A 27,251-nucleotide genomic window follows, 5' to 3' on the forward strand; every position below is an offset into this window, starting at 1 on the left:
CCTTTTTAAACTTTTGGGTTGCTCAATCCCTGGTCTTTTCTGTCATATTTGCTAGTTCCATTATTCAAGCAGTTTTACTTGCCACTCCTCTTCTTCTTTTTTGTTAAATAATTTTTATTAGTTTTCAATTACAAAAATCCAATATATGCCATGTTGTATCAATACCAGATTACCCCACACATTTCTCATTAACATTAAAAAAATAACCAAAAAGAAAACATTTTTACACCCCCCCGCAAATCCCCAGACTTCCCTCCACCCCCTCTTCTGGTTCTTTAAATAAACCAAATCATCTTACATTCCAGATCCCTTTACCCAATTTTCCAACTACTAAACAATTAAACTTGTGATATACTGCACAGATATTTTAAACATTCAAACCGCTTTCTACATTACACATCTATGCTTACGGACGATTTCCGCTTTTAAAATTATCCTTATTGTTACTTTTTGCAAGCGTTTAATCCATGTCTGATCATGTCCCGATTTATTTACAACCACTGCCCCCTTAATAAAAACCATTTCCCAGACTGTTACCCATTCTTTTTTCTTACTTTGGCATATTTAAATCTCCTCTGGAAGAGGCTTCCCATTAGGACAATTCCCAATTTCAGCCCTCCTTCCTTCCAAATTTCTGTCTCCACAGTTGTGATTTCACCAAAATTTCTCTATTTCCTGTCTGTACTCATATTTAAAGCTCCTCAAGAATGTCAAGGATTAACAAGCAGCTCTCTTCACACAGAAGGCTGGACACTCTGACAGTTTTATAGTCTTAGTTTTATTATTATTTACACAAGAACTCCACCACACTTGTAATCAATCCTCACTGGAGCTAGATGTTGGCATGATTAGCCTCTTTTTACGACCCCAGCATAAAGAGCTCCACCCTTTTCCTGCTTTGCGACATGCGTCACGTTTTCCCCTTATTCTCCCTAAACAACCTGCACGAGGGGACTCATAAACAGTATCATTGCTAGAACTTAACTCCTGCCCTTCTTCTGCTTGCTTGTTTTCACTGACAGTGTTTCTCTCCCCCCCCTTCCTCCCCCTCGCTTTCATTTTCTCTCTCTGCAGCTGTCTCTCCCTCCTGCTCAGAATTTTCATCTTGGCTCATGTCAGGGAAGGCAGGAAGCTCCCTGACAAAGAAGCTGCTACCAGTTAGGACAATTTCCAATTTCAGCTCCTCTTGTCTTAACATTGGTGATTTTACCAATACTTCCTCAAATGTTTTCTGTGTATGCTGCCCTTCAAATCCCCCTGCTCTTTCCTTTCGGTTTTTCTTCATAACAATTAGCCTTTCCACCTTTACAAACTTTCCCTCCTGTCTTTGCCCAACAGTGTCCCCTGTGTCTATTCTCATTTCTGGTTCTTCCGCTGTGTTGTTATATTGATCCAATCTGGTACTGATGGTCTCAGATATCTTAGCCATAGTTTCCATAAATTCTCTTCCCCATTGGTACAAGAATGCCATAATTTCAGCATCTGAGTTCATCTCTGGCTGCCCTGCCCATCCTTCCAATGTTTTCAGAGCAGCCAGATTCCTCTATCAGACCTGATTAAGTCCAAGACTATTCAGTAGAGTTTCCCAGTAAACACCAGGGAGATCCAGTACTTTTCCAGAGGAAGCATATTAAAACCACTTGTCCACTTTTCCAAAATGTCTCAGAGTGGGGTACAAAGTCACTTGCAAACTGTTCCTTAAAGTCTCAGTTGTGTTTGTGGAGCCAACTTCAAGCTTCTTCCTTCTTTTATTCCTCCCAGCAGGATATCTTATAATCCTCAGCAGAGCTCTTCATATATTTAATCAAAGTCTCTTCTGCCAAGTTCCTCAACACAGTACAAAAATAAATTCCCAATTTTATAATCCAATAGTGATAATATGCAATTATGAATTGATTTCAGTTGCTAAGAACTTTCCTTTCCACAACCATAAGCGAAAGGTTTGAGAAAGTGGTGTTAGGGCTCCCTGATGCTCCCAGAAGTCTGGCACTACCTTCCCTTTTCTGTCTCTCAATACAGCATCGTAGCCACTTTTAAAATCTCCTGATACTGACAATCAGTGAAAGATGGGTTTTGGTGGCTCATCAACAGGCACTTGTCCATAAGTTTTTAATAAAATAAGTTATCCTACTTGCAACTTTTCTCCATGCAATGTAATTTACCCAGAAAGTGAAGGGTGGACCTCCTGTTTTAACCCTTTGTGTATCGCCAAATTCAGTCTAATTAAATCCAATCTGATTATATTTCTTTCTTCAAGCAAAACTGTAGAAGATGCAGAATTCTTCTTACCCTTTTATTTCAGCTTGAATATTTTTAGTTGTGAATCTCCTGCTGACAGCAGGCAGCTCGAGAGTCACGGTACAGCTGAGAGTGCTCTCAACCACTCTCCCCCCCCCCCGCTTGCCCTTCGGCAGCGGTTTTTTTCAGGGGGGGCCGGAGATTGGCACTCCGCTGGACCACATGACACTCCACACACCTTTGCGGAGCTTGGGGGCACCTTGGCACGCTCCCCTCTAACCTCTGTGGGGCTCGGGTCTGCCCAGAGATCAGACTCCTCTTTTGATGGAATTTTATCTCCTTTCCAACCCTTGGCAATCACCATCCTTACTGACGTTGTTGCATACAAAAAGATCCTCCTTTTCTCTCTTGAGATGTCTGATGCCATAATGCCTAAGAGGAAGGCTTCAGGTTTTTTGATAAACATTATTTTGAACAGTTTTTTAAAATTCATTATATAAGTTGCCAAAAGCTCTTTATTTATTTTTTGCAAGCCCAGCACATGTGGTACATTGTTCCCTCTAACTCTCTACACCTCCAGCATAAATTTGAGTTGGTTTTCTATATTTTAGCTAGTTTGCTGGGGGTGATGTACCACCTGTATAGCATCTTCATAAAGGTTTCTTTTTCATAGTAAAACAAGCCATAAATTTCAGCTCCCTTCTCCATAAATTTTCCCATTCCACCATCTGTATGTTATATCCAAAGTCCATCGCCCACTTAACCATAACCGATTTTACCTCTTCTTCTTTTATTTCCCAGTTTAGTAATAGTCTGTACATTTTGGAATGCAATTTGTATCTATTTTTTAATAGACCTCTCTCTAATTCCCATATTTCCGTAGCAAAACCAATTTTTTATCTACCTTAAAGATGTCGTTCAATTGGTGGTATTGTAACCAGTCTGAGATGATGTCTTATATGCTCAAACTTTCTCAGTTTTAATTGATTTTGTCCTCCTCTAACAGTTCCTTATATGTTGCCCAATTCTTATTTATTTTTTTTCCTTTACTGAGAAGGCTTCAAGTGGGGATAACCACCAGGGGGTTTTCTGTTCTAATAAATTCCTATATTTATCCCATACGCCATACAATGCTTTTCTTATCACATGATTTAAAAACCCCTTGTGGACCTTCACTTTCCTGTAACACAAATAAGCATGCCACCCATATAGGTTATCAAATCCCTCAAGAGTTAATAAATCAGTGTTCTGTAAATTCATCCAGTCTTTCAACCAGCAGAGACAAGCCACTTCATAGTACAATTTTAAATTTGGTAATGCAACCCCCCCTCTAATGTCAATCAGCAATTTATGTTTTATTCTAAGTTTTTTTCCTTGCCAGATAAATCTCAATAAGTCCTTTTGCCAATCCTTAAATTTCCCTGCTCCTCCTACCACTGGAATTGATTGGAAAAGATGTAACATCTTGGGTAGTACCATCATTTTTATTACGGATATCCTCCCCCATAGTGAGAGGTTCAACCTATTCTATATCTCTAGATCTTTTTAAATCTCTAACCACATTTTAAAGTTGTTGTTTAGTCATGTCCGACTCTTCGTGACCCCATGGACCAGAGCATGCCAGGTTCTGTCTTCCACTGCCTCCCGCAGTTTGGTCAAACTCTTTAAACAGGTTTATATTTTTCATTGTGAGCCAAATTCTGAGGTATTTTACTTTTTTGGTAATTGAGGTTTTTTGCAGCTCCTCTTTAACTTGTTCTGACATGTTCTTCACTAACATCTTAGTTTTAGTTTTGTTAAGTTTAAATCCTGCCACCTGACAAAATTCTGCAATTCTTCTTAACACTATGGGTAGGCTTTCCATTGGATTTTCTGTTGTAATTACTAAGTCGTCTGCAAATACCTTTAATTTAAATGATTTGTTTCCCACTACGATTCCTTTGATCTCACTGTCCTTTCTTATTTTGCTCACCAAAACTTCTAATATCAGGATGAACTGTAGTGTGGACAATGGACATCCCTGCCTTGTACCCTTTGTTATCCTAAAATTTTCTATTAGTCCGTTGTTTATAATTAGTTTGGCTCTTTGATTCTGATATATCACATTTATTCCTCTATTGAAGGTTTCACCTAGATCCATTTTCCCCATCATTTTTAAGGAAATCCCAAGATATATTATCGAATGCTTTCTCCACATCAACAAACATTAATATTGCTTGCTTATCACTTCTCATTTCCAAATATTCCAGAATATCAATTCTCATTCTTATATTGTTCTTCATTTGTCTGCCTGGTAAAAAACCCCACTAGGTCTTCCATTTATTATGTCCTTTAATACCCTTTTTAATCTGGTTGCTAGAATGTCTGCAAATAATTTGTAACCATTGTTCAGGAGCGATATTAGTCTATAATTTTGTACCGACTTTGGGTCTAGACCTTGTTTAGGTATTAGAGTTATGAATGCTTTTTGCCAAGTTTCTGGTAGCTTCCCTTTACTTAGAACAACTTTCTTTTCAGGTTGGGTGGATGATTATCATTATCCTGGAACCCCAATTTGATGTATTACTTGCTGTGCTTTTTGGGGGGTGCTGTAAAACATGGGGTTTGCACTGCAAAACGATGCAAAACAATTGCAAACAGCTAAGTCTATAATTTTTGATAATAAACCTGATTTGCAATGGGGGTTGAATAATTTTGATTGTAACTGTAATATTCTTCCTACCAGTAACTGAACTGCTGGTGGTCAAGGAGTGGGAGTACACAAGTCTGAAGCAGTTTCAACACAGGACAAAAAAGAGGCACATTTTAATATTTACAAAGCATAGAATTTGGGCTATAAAGGTACCCAACACAGCTAAAAAGAAACACCTGCTCCTTCTTAGTTACCTATCTTTCCAAACAGTGGTATACACACATTTAAGGTCACAAGTGTCCCAGTTTCAAAGGAGTAAGACTCAATCTTGCACAACATCTTTAACTCAAGTAGTCCTTTCCTAGACCATCATGCTCCTTTCTTGGGGAAATGGAAAAGTAAAGCTTTACTAAAGTTTTAAAATGGTTCACTGGCTGGGTTGACGCTGAAATAACTTTCTGTTTTGTATTTTATTTTATTTTTGCTGCTGCTGCAGGGAACCTTGTTAAAAGCAGAAAGATTTAGAATATTGTCAAGAAGTTTTAAAAATGTAATACTATTTATTTTTGCTTCAAAAACATTTCAGCATTCTAAACATACAAAAAAACCCAACATAACGTTTTTTGAAAATTTTTGTTTATCTTTTTAAATACAGGGTGTTTTTGAACTTCAATTTTCTGTGCCCTCTCTTCACATTTTAAGCTGAAAACGAAGAGATCCTCAGTTTCCATTTAAAAATTACCCCACTTAATTAAAAAAGGAAAGAAAAGTATCCAAACAATTTCTCATGCCAGCTGAAATTCCCCCTCCCCTTCTGCAACTAAGAATGGCAGCAGAATGCTAGTTTCACTATATACAGAAATAAAACTTTAGGCTAAATGGATGCCCACTGTACTGTAAATAGATCTAATTTTGCAGAGTGTGCTTTGAGATACGACCCCTCTGTCCCTCTGTGGAAGAGTGTTACAACCTTCAGGGAGTTACTGCCCATCCCCCTCTGAGGCATCACCACTGAAAGCATGAACCACAAGAATCTGTCTAGTTTTTACAAACTATAGATATGTACAGTTTTATAACCCAGGATTTTCTAACCAATAACCATATAGTTAAACACCACCTTACAAATTAAAAAATAAGATGCTTGAGAAACATTTATAAATGCTTTGTTACACCAACAGGAAAAGTGCACAGAGTTGAGGAGAACACAAGAGTGTCTTGCTTCCACCTTTTTGTTTTAAAAATGCTTGGAAATATGTACAACTTTGTTACAATTTCAGAGTGCCTATGGACACTTAATATAAACCATGGTTTGGTTATATTTAGTTTTTCTTTCCTGGATTTTCCTACAGCAACTTTATTTAATTTAAGCTCCCACCGCTGGTGTGGTCAAAATCTAAATTATGTTATTAAACCTAATAAAAAGGGCAAATAAGACACCCTCTTAAATAAGAAGTGCCTGTTTATTTTCTCTTTTCCAAATGGTGTTTCCCCTACTCTATGGTATTCACATGGAGACAAGTATTATACGGTTTCTCATTCCTCCTCATCCTCCTCGTCTTCCTCCTCCTCGTCTTCGTCATCCTCCTCCTCCTCTACCTTTTTCCGAGCTGCAACAGCCGCTTTGGCCACTGCACTCTTTGCACCATCAAACTTGCCTTTAGACTTGTAGTCTGCGACATCCTGCAAGAGCAAGAGGATGAGTTTCACTGGCCTTTGTGTTATCAACCTATTTGCCTTGTTGGGGGGGGGGGCTTTCAAAATAGCCTATTTCACATGAAATAAGCTAAAGGCACTATTTCACTTATCACTATTGAACACCTTGGGGGAGGTGGGGAGATACGCAGGATTAGACTGATTTTTTTTTTAAAGCCAGTAAGGAGGGTTATTTTATTACATTGCCACTTCCTCAGTTGGAAACTGGTGGTGGTTGTTAGCAAACTGCAACTATTAACACTTGCAAAACAATGACTTTGATACATAGAACTGTAGGTATGATGTTACTTGAACAATGGGCCTCCAGTCTCTTGCACCCCACAAAATTCCACTTTCCATGGAGCTGTACATAATGCAACACAGGAGGGAAGACCCACCTGTACAGCATGAGAAACCCCCTCCCATTCACACAAGCGGCTCTATGCATTAAGCAAGTGATATCATACTCATTCTGTGCTTTTTAAAAGTAAAAATTCAGTGCCAAAGTAGCCAAAACTCTGTTCCCCCCAAAAGTAGGAGTAGCCCCTCTTGGATGTAGTTGAACTAAGAACTCCCCATCAGCCCTGAAAATGGACTGTGCTAGTTAGGGCTGATGGGAGTTGGGATCCAACAACATCTGCTGCAAGTTCCATGGGACCTGCCTCTTTCCACCAGGCCTAGGGTGGGACCCTGACAGACTACAAAGCACTGGGGTTGCCCAGCAGAGAACACTGTTTACACTGGTAAACTGCTTGTAATTGTTTTAATAATTTTAATGATTTTTAACTAGTTTTGTAAGGGCTCTTTGTGGGATGTGCCTGGGAGGAGAGGAGCAGGGGAGGGTGGCAATTACAGTGGTTCAGGGGTAGGGGGAGGTATGGTGTGGGAAGAGGGGCATGTTGTGTAAGGGGCACGCGGCCCAGGCAGTTTGTGATTTTTTTTTCCCCATTTTGATTTTTTCCCCTGTTTTTGTTTTTCTTATATTTTCAAAACATGTGCCTGAGAGGAGAGGAGAGGAGCGTGGGAGAGCAGGGGGAGGCCCAGTTACAGTGGTAGGGGGAGGTATGGTGTGGGAGGAGGGGTAGACCAGGTTAGGAGCACACGGCACAGGCAGCTAGTGACTGTGCCGTGTGCCAGCCCCTCCTCCAACATGGGGAATTGTGGTTATCGTATCAGTCAGCCCTCAGGTCTGAGAATGCTGCTGTTGAATGCCAGGTCAGCCCAGAATAAAATCTCCCTCATCCATGATTTGATTATGGATGAGGAGGCTGATCTGGCATGTATCACTGAAACCTGGGTGGGTGAACAGGGTGGAGTTGGTCTCATCCAGCTGTGCCCACCTGGGTACTCAGTGCAGCATCAGGCCAGACTCGAGAGTCGGGGAGGGGGAGTTGCTGTGGTCTATAGAGATTCATTCTCTCTCTCTCCAGGCTCTCTGTTGAGTCGGGGTGTGTGTGTGTGTGTAATCTAGAGTGTGTTCCTGGCATTGGGCAATCAGGACAGATTAGGGATTCTGCTGGTTTATTGCCCACCTTGTTGCCCAGCAGTCCTCCTGCCTGAGCTGACAGAGCTGGTCTCAGAGGTGGTGTTGAGGATTCCCAGACTGCTGGTGTTGGGGGACTTCAACATCCAAGCCAAGGCAATTGGCTTTAGGGCGGCTCAGGACTTCTTGGCTGCCATGACAACTATGGGGCTCTCCCAACATGTGACCGACCCAATGCATTTGGCAGGCCACACTCTGGACCTTGCTTTCTCAACTGGGCGGGAAGAGGGTGATTTGAAAGTGGGGGACATTGACTATCTGTCCCCTTTCATGGTCAGATCTCCTGTTGAGATTTAGGCTGTCATCACCATTTCCCCTCCACAGAGTTGGGGGACCTATTAGGAAGGTCCGCCCTTGGAGGCTGCTAGATCCAGTGGGATTCCAAATAGCTCAGGTCATTGACACGATCACCCCTGAGTATCCTCTCCCACTTTGTGGAGCCCCTTTGGCCCCCTGTAAGCCCCCATAGCTTAGAGTGAGGAAACAAGCTGGGAGACGGCTTGAATGCAAGTGGAGGAAAGATCTGAATGAATGCAACCAAACACTGGTAAGGGCTCATTATCAAGCCTACCTAGTGGCAGGGAAGGCAGCAAGGAAGGCATACTTTGCTGCCTCCATTGCATCCTCATTATGCCGTCTGGCAGAGCTATTCCAGGTAGTATGGGGCCTTTTACAGGCTGTCCCAAAGGAGGTGGTGGAACCAATGGTAGCTTGCTGTGACTTGTTTGCAAAGCATTTGGAGGATAAAATCATTTGCATCCACAAAGATCTTGACTCTGTTGTTATAGCAGAGGAATCTCATGGGGTGTCCAGAGCACAGTCTAGTCCTGTTGTTTTGGTTGAATTTCTAATAATAAAGAATAATAATAATTTATTTATACCCCGCCCATGTGGCTGGGTTTCCCCAGCTACTCTGGGCAGCTTCCAACTGAATATTAAAAACAATACAGCATCAGACATTAAAAACCTCCCTAAACAGTTGTCTTTTAAAAGTGAAATAGTTGTTTATTACCTTGACATCTGATGAGAGGGCGTTCCACAGGGCAGGAACCACTACCGAGAAGGCCCTCAGTGCTGGACCTCAGTGTCCGGGCTGGATGATGGGGGTGGAGACACTCCTTCAGGTATACAGGACCGAGGCCATTTAGGGCTTTAAAGGTCAGCGCCAACACTTTGAATTGTGCTCGGAAACGTACTGGGAGCCAATGAAGATCTTTCAGGACTGGTGTTATATGGTCTCGGCGGCCACTCCCAGTCACCAGTCTAGCGGCTGCATTCTGGATTAACTAGTGTTTCCGAGTCACCTTCAAAGGTAGCCCCACGTAGAACACATTGCAGTAGTCCAAGCGGGAGATAACTAAAGCATGCACCACTCTAGCAAGACAGTCTGCGGGCAGGTAGGGTCTCAACCTGCGTACCAGATGGAGCTGGTAAACAGCTGCCCTGGACACAGAATTAACCTGCGCCTCCATGGACAGCTGTGAGTCCAAAACAACTCCCAGGCTGTGCACCTGGTCCTTCAGGGGCCCAGTTACCCCATTCAGGACCAGGGAGTCCTCCACACCAGCCCGCCCCCCCCATCCCCCAAGAACAGTACTTCTGTCTTGTCAGGATTCATCCTCAATCTGTTAGCTGCCATCCATCCTCCAAGCGCCTCCAAACACTCACACAGGACCTTCACCGCCTTCACTAGTTCTGATTTAAAAGAGAGGTAGAGCTGATGATCTCTCCCAGCGGCTGCATGTAGATGTGAAAAAGCATGGGGGAGAGGGCGGAACCCTGAAGCACCCCACAAGTGAGAGCCCAGGGGTCTGAACACTCATCCCCCACACCACGTTCTGGACACAGCCCAGGAGAAAGGAGCGGAACCACTGTATAACAGTGCCCCCAGCTCCCAGCCCCTCAAGACGGTCCAGAAGGATGTTATGGTCGATGGTATCAAAAGCCGCTGAGAGATCCAGCAGAAATATGAAACAGATCTCACCTTTGTCCCTAGCCTGCCAGAGATCATCGACCAGCACGACCAAGGCAGTTTCAGTCCCGTGGTGAGGTCTAAAGATGTTTTTTAAGAAGCGGTTTAATGACCGCCTCTTTCAGTGGGCCTGGGAAGGCTCCCTCACAGAAGGAAGCATTCACCACCCCACAGAGCCCATCGCCCAGCCCTTCCCAGCTTACTTTTATCAGCCAGGATGGACAAGGATCAAGGAGACAGGTGGTTGGTTTCATTCGTCCAAGCAGCCTGTCCACATCCTCGGGGGTAACAGATTGAAATTGATCCCATATAATACCAGAAAGAAATGGATGTCTCGTATACCCCAGGTAGTGTGGTTGCCGACCTTGAGCCAGACATCCTGGAGAGTGAAGTCAAATGGGCTTTAGAAAGCACTGCTAATAACAAGGCCAGTGGAAGTGATGATATTCCAGCTGAACTATTTAAAATTTTAAAAGATGAGGCTGTTAAGGGGCTACACTCAATATGCCAGCAAATTTGGAAAACTCAGCAGTGGCCAGAGGATTGGAGAAGATCAGTCTACATCCCAATCCCAAAGAAGGGCAGTGCCAAAGAATGCTCCAACTACCACACAATTGCACTCATTTCACACACTAGCACACACACGAGCTGATTATAGAGAAAGATAGAGAGTGCCAGAAAGACATCTACTTCTGGTTCATTGACTATGCAAAAGCCTTTGACTGTGTCGACCACAGCAAACTATGGCAAGTTCTTAAAGAAATGGGAGTGCCTGATCACCTCATCTGTCTCCTGAGAAATCTCTATATGGGACAAGAAGCTACAGTTAGAACTGGATATGGAACAACTGATTGGTTCAAAATTGGGAAAGGAGTACGACAAGGCTGTATATTGTCTCCCTGCTTATTTAACTTATATGCAGAATCATCATGCGAAAGGCTGGGCTGGATGAATCCCAAGCCGGAATTAAGATCACCGGAAGAAATATCAACAACCTCAGATATGCAGATGACACAACCTTGCCAACAAAGGTCCGTATTGTAAAAGCCATGGTTTTCCCAGTAGTGTTGTATGGAAGCGAGAGCTGGACCATAAAGAAGGCTGATCGCCGAAGAATTGATGCTTTTGAATTATGGTGCTGGAGGAGACTCTTGAGAGTCCCATGGACTGCAAGAAGATCAAACGTATGCGTTCTTAAGGAAATCAGCCCTGAGTGCTCACTGGAAGGACAGATCGTGAAGCTGAGGCTCCAATACTTTGGCCACCTCATGAGAAGAGAAGACTCCCTTGAAAAGACCCTGATGTTGGGAAAGATTGAGGGCACAAGAAGAAGGGGACGACAGAGGATGAGATGGTTGGACAGTGTTCTCGAAGCTACGAAAATGAGTTTGACCAAACTGCGGGAGGCAGTGGAAGACAGGAGTGTCTGGCGTGCTCTGGTCCATGAGGTCATGAAGAGTCGGACACGACTAAACAACTAAACAACAACAGCTAGACGTTTTGGGGAAAGTTTCATTCATTGCTACTATGAGCTGAATAAAGAGCATGAAATTCACACTCAACAGCGGAAGACAGGAGTGCCTGGCGTGCTCTGGTCCATGGGGTCACAAAGAGTCGGACACGACTAAACGACTAAACAACAACAACAATATGACTAGACAGGACTCTAGCACTCTCCCGCCCTGGCCCTGCTCCCACAGTGGAGTCTACCTCCTTCCGAATCTGAGCAACTTTATCTGCAAAAAACTTTGCAAAAGCATTGCATGAGATCTTGGGGTCCCTACCCGGCCCCGATGATGAAGGTGGTTCTGATAGATTGCGAACCACCTGAAAGAGTCTCCTCCTGCTGTTTTCTGCAGATGCAATAGAGGCGGCAAAGAAGGTCCTCTTCGCTGTCGCCATCGCCACTTGGTAGGCTTGACGTTGAGCTCTAACCTGTGTTCGGTCCAATTCAGAGTGAGTTTTCCGCCACCGGCGTTCTAGCCATCTCAGCGATTGTTTCATCACCATCAGCTCCACGGAAAACCATGGGGCTGTCCGGGCTCCATGCAATCGGAGAGGATGCTTCGGAGCCATGGTATTGGTAAGCCTCGAGGATGTGGACAAGGTGCTTTGATAGGTCAGGGCAACCACTTGTGCTCCAAACCCTTGCCCCTCTTGCTGATATAAACCAGCAGGGAGGGAACAGCTGGCTAGGCCAGGGAGGTAATCAATGCCTGTTTGCGAGATGGGGTGGTCCCTGCCTGTTTGAAGGAGGCAGTGGTAAAACCACTCCTTAAGAAACCTTCCATGGACTTAGAAAATCTAACTAACTACCAGCCAGTTGCTAATCTCCTTTTCCTGAGCAAGGTTCTGGAGTGGGTGGTTGTGTACCAGATCCAGGCACTGTTGGAAGACACTGGTTTTGTAGATCCATTTCAACCAGGGTTTAGGCCCAGAAACTGCTTGGATCGCCCTTTATGATGAGCTGTGTCATGAGAGAGACGGGGAAAGGTGCCCCTGTTAATTCTCCTTGACCTATTGATGGCTTTCAATATTATCATCCATGGTATCCTTCTGGAGAGGCTGTCCGAGTTAGGGGGTGGTGGTACTGCTATGCAGTGGTTCCAGTCCTGCTTGGATAGTCATTCCCAGGGGGTGTTGCTTGGGGAGTGCTTTTCAGTCCTGTGGAGCCTTCAATGTGGGGTTCTGCAGGGCTCGATCCAATCCCCTATGCTGTTCAACATCTACATGAAACCGCTGGGTGGGGTTATTCGGAGGGTTGGAGTACATTGTCAGCTGTATGCTGATGATACTCTGCCCTACTTCTCCTTTACATCTGCAGGTGAGGCAGTGGAAGTGCTGGACCGTGGTCTTGCCTTGATAATGGACTGGATGAGAACCAACAAACTGAAACTCAATCCAGGTAAGACTGAGGCACTGTTGGTGGGTGGTTCCCTAGACCAGATTGGGGGGGGGGGGTCGCCTGCTCTTGATGAGGTTTCACTTCCTCTGAAGGAGCAGGTTCGTAGCTTGAGGTTACTCCTGGATGCTTCGCTGTCACTTGAGGCTCAGGTGGTCTCAGTGGCATGGAGTGCCTTCCATCAGCTTCAGCTGGTGGCCCAGCTATGACCCTATCAGGACAGGGATAGCCCAAGTACTGTTGTCTATGCTGTTAACCTTGAGGTTAATTACTGCAATGCGTTATATGTAGGGCTGCCTCTGAAGACTGTTCGGAAACTCCAGCTAGTGCAGAATTCAGTGGCCAGGTTGCTCACCGGGGCAAAACGGTTTGAGCATATTACACCAATCCTGACCCGATTGCACTGGCTACCAATTAGTCTCTGGGCCCAATTCAAAGTGCTGGTTTTGACCTATGAAGCCTTAAACAGCTCAGGACCCCAGTACCTTAAGGACCGCCTCTTTCCATATGAACCTACCCAGACCCTGAGGTCATCTTCTGATGCCCTCCTTAGTGTGCATCCTCCTCGAGAGGTCCGGAGGGTGGCAACATGAGAGCGGGGCCTTCTCTGCTGTGGCTCCCCGTCTCTGGAATGCTCTCCTCAGGGAGTTTTGCTTGGTGCCTTCATTATACGGCAGGCAAAAACATTCCTCTTTAACTAGGTCTTTGGCTGATTCACACCCAATGCCCTTTTAAAATGTGTTTGGGGGTGGTGTTATTGGGTTGTTTTTGTTTATATGTGTGTGTGTGTGTGTGTGTGTGTATACATATACACACAAATTGTGTGTATGTGTGTGTGTGTGTGTTTTTATATTGTGATCTTATCCTGTGAACCACCCTGAGACCTGCAGGTATAGGGTGGTATAAAAAATTGATAAATGATAAATGATAATAATAATAATAATCTGGGTGGCCACAGGTTTCTCATTCCTACCATACAGGCTTACACAAGCTAAGGAAAGTTGCATGCTCTCCAACCCTAATAGCTAGGAAAAAGAGCAAAGGGGTCCTGGAACTCTCAACCCCATAACATCTTTAAGTAAAAAAAAAACAAACAAAAAACCATAACATCTTCACCCTTTGCCCCTTTGCTTACAGAAGGCACCGCCAACTTTCAAACTTGAGTTTAGCATAAGCGCCACAGAAACAATTTCCTGTGGAGCTTAGTTCCTGGTATGTTTCCCAACCCACTTCAACATGCTGGTGCTAACTGGGTTACTTTAAGACCGTCGCTTTACCCATATGGCCTTGCCTATACACTGAGATCTGCTTTGGCGGTCTTGCTTTGACAGGCAAGGTACACACCAGAGGTGGCCCCTTCCAATTAACCTATGCTTGTTTATACACTTGTGTGATTTCAAACACCTCTCCTGTAGTAATTTTTACACCTAACTGATGTGCCTAAATAATCTTATATCATTCCTCCTATACATGGACGTATGCTACTTTTAAAGGTTTGTCCCTAAAAAGCCCTTTATAGTTTTTTGGGAAATGAGATTAGTTTGTGAGATCAGAACTCTGTATTATCAGTTCCACCCCATCCCCCCAATCTATACCAGCAGAACTGGTTTCAAATTATTTGTACCCTGCTCAGTAGTCTCCCACTGAATTGGCTTTCCAAGTGCAATTCAAGATGGTGTTATTACCCATAGGGCTCTCTCACGTGAATCTGCCCATCCTCCAAGTTTGGGTTTTACATATCTCTTGCATGCACCATTGGCTTCTGAAGTAAGGCATCCCATATGTGGAATTCCCTGCCACAAGAGGCAAGGTTATCTTTCTCATTTATTTGTGTTTGTCCAGCAATTGAAAACATTCCTTTTAAAAACAAACTTTTGATTATGTGCTGATGCTTAAATGTATTGATTTACAACAAATGCTAGTACTTGTATCTTTTACTGCTATTTTTAGTTTTGATAATTTGCATTTTAAAAGTGGAAGCACTGCAATCTGTATGCTTGCTTTTATATTTGTAAGCTGCTATGAGCATCTCCTTTGTTGCTGGAGTATAATTTTTTTAAAATTAAAATATTATGCCATAGGATACAGCCCAGCTACCTCTCTAGAATTTCTTTGTATTTCAGGACAGACAAAAGGAAGCACTTCTTCACACTGCATAGTTAAACTAGGGAATTCACTCCACAAGAGGCAGTGATACCAGCCAAGATGGATGGATTTAAAAGAGTCTTATCCTTCATGATTTTGTCTAATCCTATGTATGTCTACAAGCTATGGTGGCTATGTTCTACTTCCACTGCAGGAGGCAGTGGAGACCAGCTATTGGGAATCATAGGTGGAGAGAGTTCTGTTGCGCTCAGGTTCTGCTTGTGGGCTTCTTATTTGTATCTGGTTGGACCACAGGATGCTGGACTAGATGCACATTTGGCCTGATCCAACAGGGCTTTTCTTACATTCTTAGTTCAAATTATGAGCTTTTTATGCCTTTTAGCAGAGCCCATCACTGCTAATTTGCAATGGCTGATGCCAGAGGGGAGAGAGAGAAAAAGAAGTTGCATCTTTACAACATAAAAACACATAAATTAATACAATATTCCTGCTTGGGCTGGCTTCTGAGACAGGGACAAGTTTGGAAACGGCAGGAAAGCTTTACATATTTCAGTACCAAGAGTGTTACAGTATTGTTTCAGTTATCTGCTCTGAAACTCTGGGATGAGGTGGGATAATACACTTCCGATCTAGCAAAAGGAAGGTATGCCAAGGTTTCCTCCAGTGACATAAAGACAGCAAGATAAACATGCCATATCTTGTCAGTGTTAATAGTTAAAAGGCCTTGGAGTCAGCTGAAATCCCTTTAAGTAAATTGTTAAGCACAGTTTCCTGATAAACATGCACTCACCGATGTTACTGGAATTTGTTTCCAGTGAAGGAACTATCAGTAGGCTTGGAATGCCCTCTTAGCTGGGAAGTACTCCACTGATTTGGGAACACCACATGTGTTAGCACAGTTTACATTTAAAGCAGGCTTCACCAACCTAGTGCACCCTCCAAATGCTGTCAGAACTCCCAACTCCCATCAGCCAGCTGCGCTAGCTAGTGCTGATGGGAACTGGTAGTCCAACAAAAGATCTGGAAAGTGCACCAGGTTAAAAAAAGTCTGCTTTAAAGTGTCTGTCATGAGACTGATGTTTCATTTTTGGAGCAAATGTAAGCAAGAATTTGCAGCATATGGACAGAAGCCACCTGAGCCTTACCTTCTCATACTTCTCCTTCAGTTTCGCAGCCTTGTTGTTGTAAGGCTGTTTCTCCCCATCACTGAGGTTGTTCCACATTTCACCCAATTTCTTTGCCACGTCTCCAATGGAGATGCCAGGATTAGTGGATTTGATATTGGGACGGAATTCTGAACAGAACAGGAAGAATCCAGACCTTGAAGGATGGGAGGGAGAAGACAAACTGCAGTTGAGAGCTGGCATGGTGGCCAGGGGTTTATTACCTATACTACAAGCAAACTAGTTTTTAAACAGTAGCTTCCTCTCCCCAATAAACAATAGTTATTTGGTTCAGATGCCACACTACAGTTTAGTGTTACATGCACAAGTCTTGGACTTGAATACTCTCCTGGCGTGGCCGCCAGACCACTGGAAGCTCCAAACCACAGTTTATCTGGGCTCAGACATAACAAGACACTGCTGTTAGAAGCAAAAGCTTTCAAGATTTCAACTATCTCCTCCTTGCATGCCATACCAGCAGAGAAGTGGGGAGTTAATGAGAATGAGGCTTGTACAAATAGTACTACAACAGCTTTCTCCAGCCTGGTGCACTCCAAATGTTGCTGGACTACAACTCCCATCATTCCTGACTACCAGTCACACGGGGTGGGGCTGATAGGAGTTACAGCCCAGCAACCTTTGGTTGGCACCAAGTTGGGGAAGGCTGCCAGCTAAACCATTTTAACATTGCATTCAAATGAGCTCAATGTGAAGGTAGCACTAGGGATTCAAATTTTTCCAGTGTTACAGATCCAAGGACTCTCGGTGGGGGATAGAGTGGCAGAAAACCACAACAGTTTGACTGATGTGAAACCAGTTAGAAAATATAACCTAGGCATGAGCTAGTAATTCCCCAATTTAAATTCAACTCAAAACTCATTGGGGGACCTTGGCAAGCCACTAGCCCTCAGCATCAGCACCCCCACCTCTAAGCTGTCTTATGAAGATACTTTCAGTTCAACTTCTGGCTCATCTTCCAGGACAGTTGTAAGCATTAATGTTATGTGAAACACCAAACACGCCAGAGTGCTATTAAATAAATAACAGAATTAGGAGATCAGGGTCATTAAGTGAAGACAAATTTCAAGCTTCTTTCTCCCACCTCCAGGATACTCACAGAAGTGGCAAATGGTGCCACTCTCAATCAACTACTCAGTGCCAAGATTTAGGTGATCAGGTATTAGTAGCCTTCAAAAGCATTAACTTTTTTTTATTAACAGTTGTACTGCTATCTTGAAAACAATCAAGTCTTTCCAACAGTTTGTTAATAGGTTAACTCTCACCCAATGCAGCAGACTGACTCTGAAGAGGTTTGTTTAAAAGTGCTTTCTTCAGTTGTTTAGCATGCAGAAGGTCCCGGGTTCAATTCTTAGCATCTCTAAGTAGGTCTGGGAAAGACACCTGCCTGAAACCTGGAGAGCCACTGCCAGTCAGAATACAATACTAACCTAGATGGGGCAATGGTCTGATTTGGTTTAAGGCAACTTCTCACTGTCAGATCTACTTCTTTCTTACTTACTTTGTTTAAATGCAGACTTGCAATGTTCCACCTAACAAATATGCGAATAAGTTTATGTACACAATTATGTAGGGAAGTTACTTACGGTGGCCGTTTGGGGGCATTGGGATCCTTCTTCTTCTTACCACCCTTTGCTGGTCCATAATCCTTCATTTCTCTCTCATACCGTACTTTATCAGCTTTAGCCATTTCATCAAATTTACCCTTCTCTTTGTTTGACATGGTCTGAAAGGCAAACAGTTAGTCATGCACCTTCCCAAAAAGAGTACACAAGCCACAAACTAAGGCAGGAGGAAAGGACCATAGCTTAAGAGGTAGAAAAAATGCTTTGCAGGCAAAAGGTCCCAAATAAAATTCTTTTTGAGGAGACAGACTTCTACCAGAGACCTTGTGGAGATGCTGCCTGCCCAAGTAGGCAACACCAGACCTATGTTCCAAAAATACAGCTGAGTTGCTCTCAACCATCTGAAATAGAACCAAGCACTCCCTGCCAAAGCCCAAGTCTGTAAGGCCATTGGTTCACGCTTGCATGCTTTAGTTCCAAGGGAAACAGACTCAAAATTAAGACCAGATACAGTGGCTTGTATCTTCCGTCTTCTGTATGTTACTCCCAAGCTTCCCAGATAAAGATAAAAGCAAATTTTAAGAGCATATTCTTGACAGATCAACTATAGCTATACCTGCACACAGTGTTAGAAACTGAGATAGAAAAGCTAGGAGCCAAATGGCCCCTGGAACATGGGTTACAGGCGCAAAAACAGAATGGCTAGTTGCCATTCCCCCCCCCCCCCAATACAGCAGCACCTTCTATTTATTTTTTCAAACACATGAACTGATTCACAATTCATATCAGTGATACATTGTTAATATCACACTTTAATAGCAATTCTTTATTGGAAACCACAAACATAGGTCAACTCCTGCAATAGCAGCAAAAACCATAAGTCATTTGAATAATTAATATGTTCAAATACCAGTCTCTCTCTGTGTGTATATGTGATGTGTTATGTAAAGTACTGCACTAGATTTGAACTAACATGCTTTGGGTGGGGAGGAGAGGCAAAGCAGCACATGGAAGGCAGCAGCCAGTGATCTAACAGCAATCTCATAATCTCATAGAAACTTACGAGCTCGAAGGGACCCAAGGTTCATCTAGTCCAACCCCCTGCAATGCAGGAATATCAGCTAAAGCATCCATGCCAGATGGTCATCCAACCTCTGCTTAAAAACCTCCAAGGAAGGGGTGGGCAGGGAAGGCAAGGTGAGGCGAGGCATACTTGACAGAGATGTTGTAAGGATTAAAAGAATACATACTTGTAGTATCTGAACACTTGAACACAATGCAAAAACTTATTACTGTTACTATATTTAAGTTTTAATTGTTGTTTTAACTCTTAACTGTTGCATTGTTTGAATGTGCTTGCTTTACTCTATTTTTTATACGTGGATGCTTATTTTAATGTTTCAATGAAATTATTTTATTGTGCACATTTATTACATGCATATATATTATTTCGTAATTGGTTTTATACTTCTAAGCTACATAGAGGCCAACTTTGACAATTAAGCAGCATATAAATTATTACTACTATTATTACTGAACTTGAAAGAAATTTGAGAGAGAAAATGAAACAAATGTGCAACTACTAGATTATTTGGAGAGGGACTGTGAGAAGAGGAGGAAGGGGGAGTAGAAATATAGTTCTATGAGCAGTTCCTCCTAAATAATGGGGTTGGGGGAACAGATTATGTCTCAAATCTCTCCAAAGCAGCCTTCCAGCCTTACTTAAACATGAAAGGAACTTGCCAGCCTCTCTCTCTCCCTCCAACTCCCAAAGCAAAGCTCATTTTGCTTTAAAAAACACACACCCATACACACCCCTTCTCTTCTGACAAAAGGGGGGGTGGCAAAGTGGGGTGGGGGAGTCAACTGCCTGGAGAAGAAGGAAGAAGCAGAGAGAAACCAATCCACCCCTTCTCCGAAAACGGTGCCCCTTTAAAAGAGGAGCAAAAGACTGCTGGCTTAAACACAAGCAGCTCTGGATTGGAGGTGTGGGGGTGGGCTGAAAAACCAGCTGCTTCAGCCTGAGGAACCAGGGCGGAGGAGGGGCTGTGTTTTTGCTATGACAGACCACTTGCTTTTCAGCTTATGCAAATGGTACCACAATGGAGTAAGATTTATTCTTCCTGCAGAGTGTCTTAAGCTCAACAACCTGATCACAGGTTTTCAGCTTTTGTGCTCCCTCTTAGGGACATTGCCCTCACTGGAGACTTTAGTCACAATGGTTGTGACAGGAAACCTAAACTTGGTCACAAGGTGGGACTATTGAGTCTCAAAAAGCGCCTATTCTGTTTGAACCCTGCCTGTGCAAATATGGCTGTTCTAGACAAAGCAGCATGGGTAGGCAACATGATGTCCACCAAATGTTTAGAACTCCAATTCCCGAGACTTCCGGGTTAGCGCGATCGGCTAATGGCAGATTCCCTCCAAGCTCCGGAGGGAATCGGCTTCGCAGGAGCTGGGTCTTGCCGCTGCGGCGACGCGGGGACCCTCAGAAATCACAGGCGCTGAAGCCTGTGAACCTGGTGACTCGGCGGGCACCATTTGCGCCCCCCCGACCTGCGAAGGAGCCTTTTTAAAGGCTTCGGAACGGGGGACAGGGTGAGTGGCACGGTGCTGAGAGTCGACTGCCCTTCCTGAGGAGTGAAGCCGCATGCCATGGTCGGAGAGCGCTGACTTCTTCTTGTGAACAATTGGATTCTAAAAGTAACAACCCGTGAGTAGTACGGAAATTGGACTTGTAAAGGAATTTTTTCTTTTTTTTGTTGAATTTGGCACGATCGGGGAAGGTGCAAACAGGAAGTCCGCCTCCCCGTCTTATAAATAATTTAAAGCAAGGACTAATTAACTAAGGTCGAGAGAATTTCTTTTTCTTCATTGGGTAAAAGACATTAATTTCACGATTTGGCAGTATAAGCATAAATAATTTTATTGGAGGATAAGAGCTAATTTTGAGAGCTGAAGTGCCACCGCCCCCCCCCGGACCTGGGAGTGATCCGTGAGAGAGCCTGTTGAGGAGATATAGAAGAGTTTGACAGCTGTCAAAATTAGCTGTCAAGAAGGAAAAAGAGAACTTTGTTTCTGCTGTCTCTGCTGGATATATTTGTTGCAATTTGGTTATATTTTGTTGAAAACAAGGAAGAACTGATACAAACTAACTTGATTTTTGGATTTGAACTGGAAAGAATACTAAGTTACCAAAATCCCTCTAGAGGGGGATTTGGGACATTACAAGAATGGCTGGAGGAGGGAAAATTCAAGCTGGGTTGGACAGAGTTTTTGTCCTCTTGGGAAAGCTACAAGGCCAAATGGATGTTTTGGCTACAAATGTTGCAACTCTGAACTTAACAGTAAATAATATCATTGAATTTGATAAGGATTTGACTCAGGAAGCCCATGCAGCTGGACAAAAAGAGAAGCTTGAGAGTTTTGAGAGTGTGGAGAAGGAGACATATGTTGTTTCTGAGGAAAAGGAAGGAGGAGCTGTAATTTTGCAGATGACAAAGGAGAGCCAGAGGCCTGACATGATGGCTACAAAGGAAAATAAGAAATCGAGCCAGAGGCCTGATATGATGGTTACAGAGGAAAATAAGTACTGGATGATGAAAATCTGGTTTGAATTGGAGATTGAAGAATGGAGAGATCTCCTTATGTGGAGATCTGAAGACCTATGGATTAGAAATTTGATTAAGGTGGAAGTTGGAGCTTTCGGGACAATTGGACTTAAAAGGAGTAAGAAACAAGATTCGGGCTCCACTTTTAAGTATGGAGGTCTGGCTGGAAGAAACATGGACCTTATGGGGACAGAGCTTCTCCGAGATCTGGTGTTTAATACTAAAGACTATCAAAAAAACCGGCCGAGAGGAATTGAGAGAGAATAAGAGCCTCGGACGTGAGGTCTCCAGGCTGATAGTAGATTAAGACTGATGGACATCTGTTGGGGATCGAAACCGGGAAAGGGGGTGGTAGGGTTTGGGAATACAAAGGGTGTACAATTATAATCTGTTTCTTATTTTGTTTTGTTATTAGTATGAAAATTGGGGAATTCGTGGAAGGGAATTTGGGTCGACTTTAGAAAAAGGTTTTAAGAATGAGCACTGATGTACAAATATTGATGTTTATAAGTTAAAATTGGTTTTTTCTTTTTTTTAAAATGAACTAAATATAAAAAGGTTAAAAATTGGGGATAAGAACTTGTTGAACTAACAATTTGAATTGGAATATAAGAAGGGGAGGTGTGGGGAAGTCAGGGAAATATGTTATTGAAAATACGGATTGTAAACTTTATGTGTTTTTAATTTTTTTTTGTTTTCTCTTTTTTGATTTTTTTATTAAGATGGAAAATTTTAATAAATATTTAATAATAATAAAAAAAGAACTCCAATTCCCATCATCTTCAGCTGCCATGTTGGCTACTCAGAGATCCTGCATCCTCTACTTTAGGTGTGGGGAACCTGTGTCCCTGCAGATGTTGTTGGACTCAAACTCCCATCGGCTCCAATCAGCATGGCCAAGGTCCATAGAGGGTCATGGCTTCCCTGAAGTAGATGATGCAGAATTCATCTTCCTAAGAACTTTCATTTTTTTTATAAAAAAAAAAGCAAGAGTTTGTAGTCCCTATGATTCCAACAAATGCTTTAAAGTGTGCTGGCAATGCCCAGTGAATTCTCAGATGCTAAAAGGGACACAAGCTGGGTTTTAGACTCCTTCATTGCTCTGTAACTCCTTGACTTGGGCTGCAAATCTCTATTCAGTAATTTGAGATAATGGCAATAAGCTTAAATGGCAGAGGGGGACAGTAATTAACAGAATTAAGGACAGTTGATTTTGTTTTAAAGTTGAAAGTGTGTTCATGCAGTGAACACATAGCTTTCTCTCACTAGGCCATTGTCTTTATAGCAAGTGTGAGGAATTGGGTCTGGGAGACAATACCTTCCACCTCTCTGAGCACTTCTTTGAGAACTCTGCAAAGTTGACAGGAACTTCTGGATTCTTCTTCTTGTGTTCTTCACGGCAGGTCTGAACAAAGAAGGCATAAGCAGACATCTTCCCCTTTGGCTTTTTCGGGTCACCTTTAGCCATTTTTACTCTCTGGAAAGGTATTTTAAAAGATCACCACTTACCATTCCAACAAGCAATTTATGCTGTGTACACTAGGCAACCAAACTTATAGTCAGGCTACCCTTCGGTTGGTTAAAAATGACATAGTGTAAGACTGACTTTTGCATACATCTTAAGATCTTATCAGCCAAAACCAGATAATTTCTGTCCACTGGGAAGTTGGGTTTTTTTCTTTAGCTGACATGGACATTGTGCAAGTTCTCTACTGCCACAGCCAGTGGCAAAGGAAGGAGAACCGGCACCCAGGGTGACAAACCTCCCACCAGCGCATGCGCGTGCGCCGTACGTACTGCATATGAGTGTGCGTCGCTACGTAACGCACATGTGTGTGCCGCTACGTAACGTGCATGCGCCATACGTACCCCAGCGGGATCCTCTGCTCGCGGCTGCAGCAACGGCGGAGGGATTGTTTGGCGGTATCCCGCCGCCGCCCATATGCCGCGTATATGCATGGTATGTAAGCGACGCAGATACCGCTGCCATCCATACAGCACTTGAGCGCTGCTGTGCATGCAAGGTACGTATGGCACACGCGCATGCGCCACTGGGCGGTTTGCCAACAGCGCTGCTCGAGTGCTATACGAACGGCGGTGGAGGGTGCAGCCACGAGTGGAGGATACTCCACATGTGGCGGCGGTGGCACGATGGCGGTGGCTAGCACCACCGTGCCCGAAGGGGTGCGAGCCCCCTGTGGGGTGCCTTTTTGTCACCCCCGCTCAGAGACGGCACCCGGGGTGGATCGCCCCCACCCCCTTCCTCCGCCACTGTCCACAGCATTATTGCATAGTTTTTCACTTGACTGAGCTTATTTGCTTACATTTGATGGTCAAGGGCTGTAGCTCAGTGCTAGAGCATCCGTTGTACATGCAGAAAGGTCCCAGAGTCAGTCCCCAGTGGCATCTCCAGGTATGGCTGGGGAGAGACTGTCTCTCTGAAACCCTGAAGAGCCTATGCCAGTCAGTGTAGACTATACTGAGCTAGATGGACCAATGGGTTTGACTCAGTAAAAAGCAGTTTTCTATGTTCCAATGTCAAGCACATGTTTGAACCAGCCCATAATACTAGAGGGAGGTTTTCAACCTTTTTGAGTTCAAGGCTCCCTTGACCAACTACATTCTTTCTGCTGCTCCCCTGTGGTGAAACATACTCTGGGCCTCAGAATCCCAGTTATGTTACCCCTTTCCTGAACAGCTGGCAGCCCCTCACCCCTTTTCGATCACCCTCCCTTGTGGAGTGTTCCCTCAGCCTCCTCTCCTTTCCCCTCTTTGAAAGTCCTCCGGGCAGCAGCTGCCATCTCCCCGGACTCTGAGCACCTCCCCCCCAACCCAAAGAGAGGTGCCTCTTCATGATGCCCCACAGGGGCCTGGGAAGAGGATGCTCCCAGCCTTGATGGCCTGGCAGAGACTGGCCAAGGGTGAACATGAGGCCAGTGCCTTACCTTGGGAGGCAGCAGTGGCAACAGTGGGCACCGCCAAGCCTGCATGGTGAAAAGGCTCCCTTTCCACACCAGACACTCAGCTCCTAGGCAGGCATTGCACACAGCAAGCAAAAGAAAGGCCAGTGTGGCACCTGCCTGCCCGGTCTCCCACTTGTCCGTCCATTTCCAGCAGCGAGGGCTGGTGGACTGGCTGGCTGGGCTCCCTCACCCACTTACTTCCTTACTCTGAGGCCACCTCAGCTCCTGGCAACCAGAGGCACCATTCGCCTTGTAGGCTGCTGCAACAAACAGTCGTGCAAGCCTTTGGGAGGCAGAGACACAAGATGGCATCAGAGGTAAGGAAACTATCATTCAAGGCACCCCAGAGTGCCACGGCACATTGGTTGAAAACTGTACTAGAGTATTAAAGGGTTAACTAATACACATAGTTGTGACTTGTAGTCTTTGGCTAGCCCTCAATAGGAAAAGTCTCCTACTTCTTCAAGACTTAAAAAATGCATTTCATGTCAGAGTATCTGTCATGCATCTCATATGGACACCTTTTACTTCAGCATTATAAAACCAGGTCTCTGAAATTAAACGTATTTAAACCAAAGAGTTTATTGAATAAAAGCATGACTTATAAGACTGATGTTACTCCACCAAGGGATCTATAGTTTTGATGTCAGAGTGGTCACTATTTATTAATTTTAATGCCCAGAACAGCTGCTAACTTTTCAGATATGAAAGCATCTTTCCCACCTCATCTCCTGAAAAAGCAGGGGGTTTTTATGAGGTTAAAAGCAGGGGTGGGAAATTTGCTCATGATGTTTTTTTAAAATGTATTTAAATGAACATTGGTAATAAATATCATTAAAAGTTCAAATTAATTTTGTTATTGATTTCTTCCTCTCCAGGAAAAAAGATCAACACCCCCTTTTCTTAAAAATCACACCTAATCCTCACATTTCCCTTTCTTCTAATCAATAATCCTATTTCAATAGGATTCAATAGGCGTGACGGGGTGTGTGTGGCAGGGATCTTCCTTCTTTTTCACCTTACTACATTGGAGCAATTTGTTTTTTAAAAGCCCTTTTATTGCCTTCACAAATACAGCTGGGATATGCCCGGGGTCGCTATATATTTGCTGGAGTGACTCCGAGAAGCTGAGTGAAAAGGCGGGGTGGGGGAGAACTGACGGGTCACTAAAGACACCAATAATTCATCTTCCATTTTGTGTAATGCTTACTCATGAAAGAAAGTGCCCCGCAAATAAGCCCTTCGGCTCGCCTTTGGCCATAAGGGTCAAAGTTGGCTGGAGCTGGGCCAGCTGGAGCTGTGGGGTTCTTGCCCTTGCTATATAGTTTTGATGCTTTGCTAAGGCAGGGATATGGAAAGAAGAGTTCCCCCCTCGCCCATAGCCAGCCAGCTCCATACGCTAAAATGGCTTCTCTACAAGGCACCGAGACTGGTATCCCTTAACAAAGCCACCGGCACCCGTCTGCTCGGATGAAAACTGCAGGAAAGGAAGCCGAAGCACCCGGGCTCCCGAAAACCAACCAGCCCCATAGAAAAAGCTGTCCTCTTTCCTATGAGGCGGGGTCCGGGAAATGGGGGGGCAGCTTTGAAGCAGCCTCCCACCCCCATTTCCCTGTTCAGCTCAATAGTCTGTAACAAAGACTGCCTGTCATGAAGCCATTACAAACCCTGGCTAACGCTCAGCCGCGCCGAAGGAGGAAAACTGCAAGAAAGCCGAATCCGGCCCCCAACCACCCCACCACGGGCGTGAACTGATAGAAAGGAGGGGTGGGGGGTCTCTGCACCCCCCCATTTCCCCCCGCGTCGCTCCTGTTTCCCGCCCCTCTGTTGCCTTTACGTTTTTCTTCCTTTAGTCGTACCACTAAAACGCCAGCCATATTAACGCACACAAGACCTCAGCTCAAGCATATGGCAAAGGGCGATGGGGGGGGGACGGTTCAGGGCTTAGCGGCTGTCACAAGGGGACGAGGGACACATTTATGTAGAGGGTAAATAAAAATATTGAGGAAACGAAAGGCTTGGGGCGGATCAGAAGGCGAGGAGAAGACATGGTGGGGAAGAAAGAGGGAGGCGAGGGAGAAGAGAGGCGGGGTGTTTATGTCCTGGATGCGCAGAGATTATCCTTTTCAGATTCTAAAGCGGCAGCCATTACTAACGCAGAATAAACACCAGGCACCAGAACAGCCCGCTGTCCCCAAGAAGGCGAGACAAGGTGAGAGGCAACACACGTGGAGAAGCGGAGATGGGGCTGACGTGACAGTTAAGCGGGAGGTCCCCCGCCCATGCGGGAAAGTTAATGTACCAGCCATATTCTACTGTAGCAGCAGAAAACCCATGTGTGTGGACTTACTAATTTTCCCTGCAGAATAAGAGACACCCCTAAATGATAATGGCTGTATGTGTGTGTTTTTAAGCGCCTATCTGGGCGTCGTCGCCCACGCACCCCTAATCAGAAATATAAAAATAAGCCTAGCTCCATTTACACCAGGATCCGGGACAAGTCTCGATTTCTCACGCCTACTTAAGAGGAAGGTTTGGGAAAGCCAAGTTAAAGTTGATCGGAATACATATATACAGACAAAAATTAAAAACTGAGAAACTTCTTTAAGCAAAAGGATTCCCCTCCCCCCCCAAAAAAGAACAATTAAAACTGTTTTTCTTTAAAGGGGGGCATTTAAAAGGGCGAGCAGAGCAGCCGCCCCCAAAACAGTTGCAAAGTGCTCCAGAAACCTACCTGTATTGTTCGCTTTAACCTAGGCGATAAGCAAGGAAAGTGAGCAAGGCGCACGCAGAGGACTCAGCGCTAGTAGCTGCGGCTCAGCCTCGCGTTGGCTGCCTACGAGAGC

General features: G+C 44.2%; 1 protein-coding gene across 3 annotated transcripts; it reads right to left on the reverse strand.

Annotated features, from left to right (window-relative positions):
* Positions 1-759: 759 nt before the first annotated feature.
* Positions 760-27,251, reverse strand: LOC310753856 (high mobility group protein B3). 3 transcript variants are annotated; one of them, XM_083595221.1, is made up of 5 exons: positions 27,140-27,251; positions 22,761-22,919; positions 17,853-17,992; positions 16,231-16,405; positions 760-1,827 (listed from the first exon to the last, which is right to left on the reverse strand). In XM_083595221.1, the coding sequence occupies exons 2-5, from the start codon at positions 22,908-22,910 to the stop codon at positions 1,801-1,803; spliced, it is 492 nt and encodes a 163-aa protein (XP_083451347.1). In that variant the 5' UTR covers positions 22,911-22,919; positions 27,140-27,251; the 3' UTR covers positions 760-1,800. The 3 variants fall into 3 exon arrangements, with proteins under 3 accessions (XP_083451347.1, XP_083451345.1, XP_083451346.1); XM_083595219.1 differs by lacking the exon at positions 760-1,827 and adding an exon at positions 5,411-6,550; XM_083595220.1 differs by lacking the exon at positions 760-1,827 and adding an exon at positions 5,411-6,550 and having other exon boundaries at positions 22,761-22,915; positions 27,136-27,237.

The sequence above is a fragment of the Podarcis filfolensis genome, assembly GCF_964270895.1.
Source record: "Podarcis filfolensis genome assembly, chromosome: W".
NCBI classification, from domain to species: domain Eukaryota; kingdom Metazoa; phylum Chordata; class Lepidosauria; order Squamata; family Lacertidae; genus Podarcis; species Podarcis filfolensis.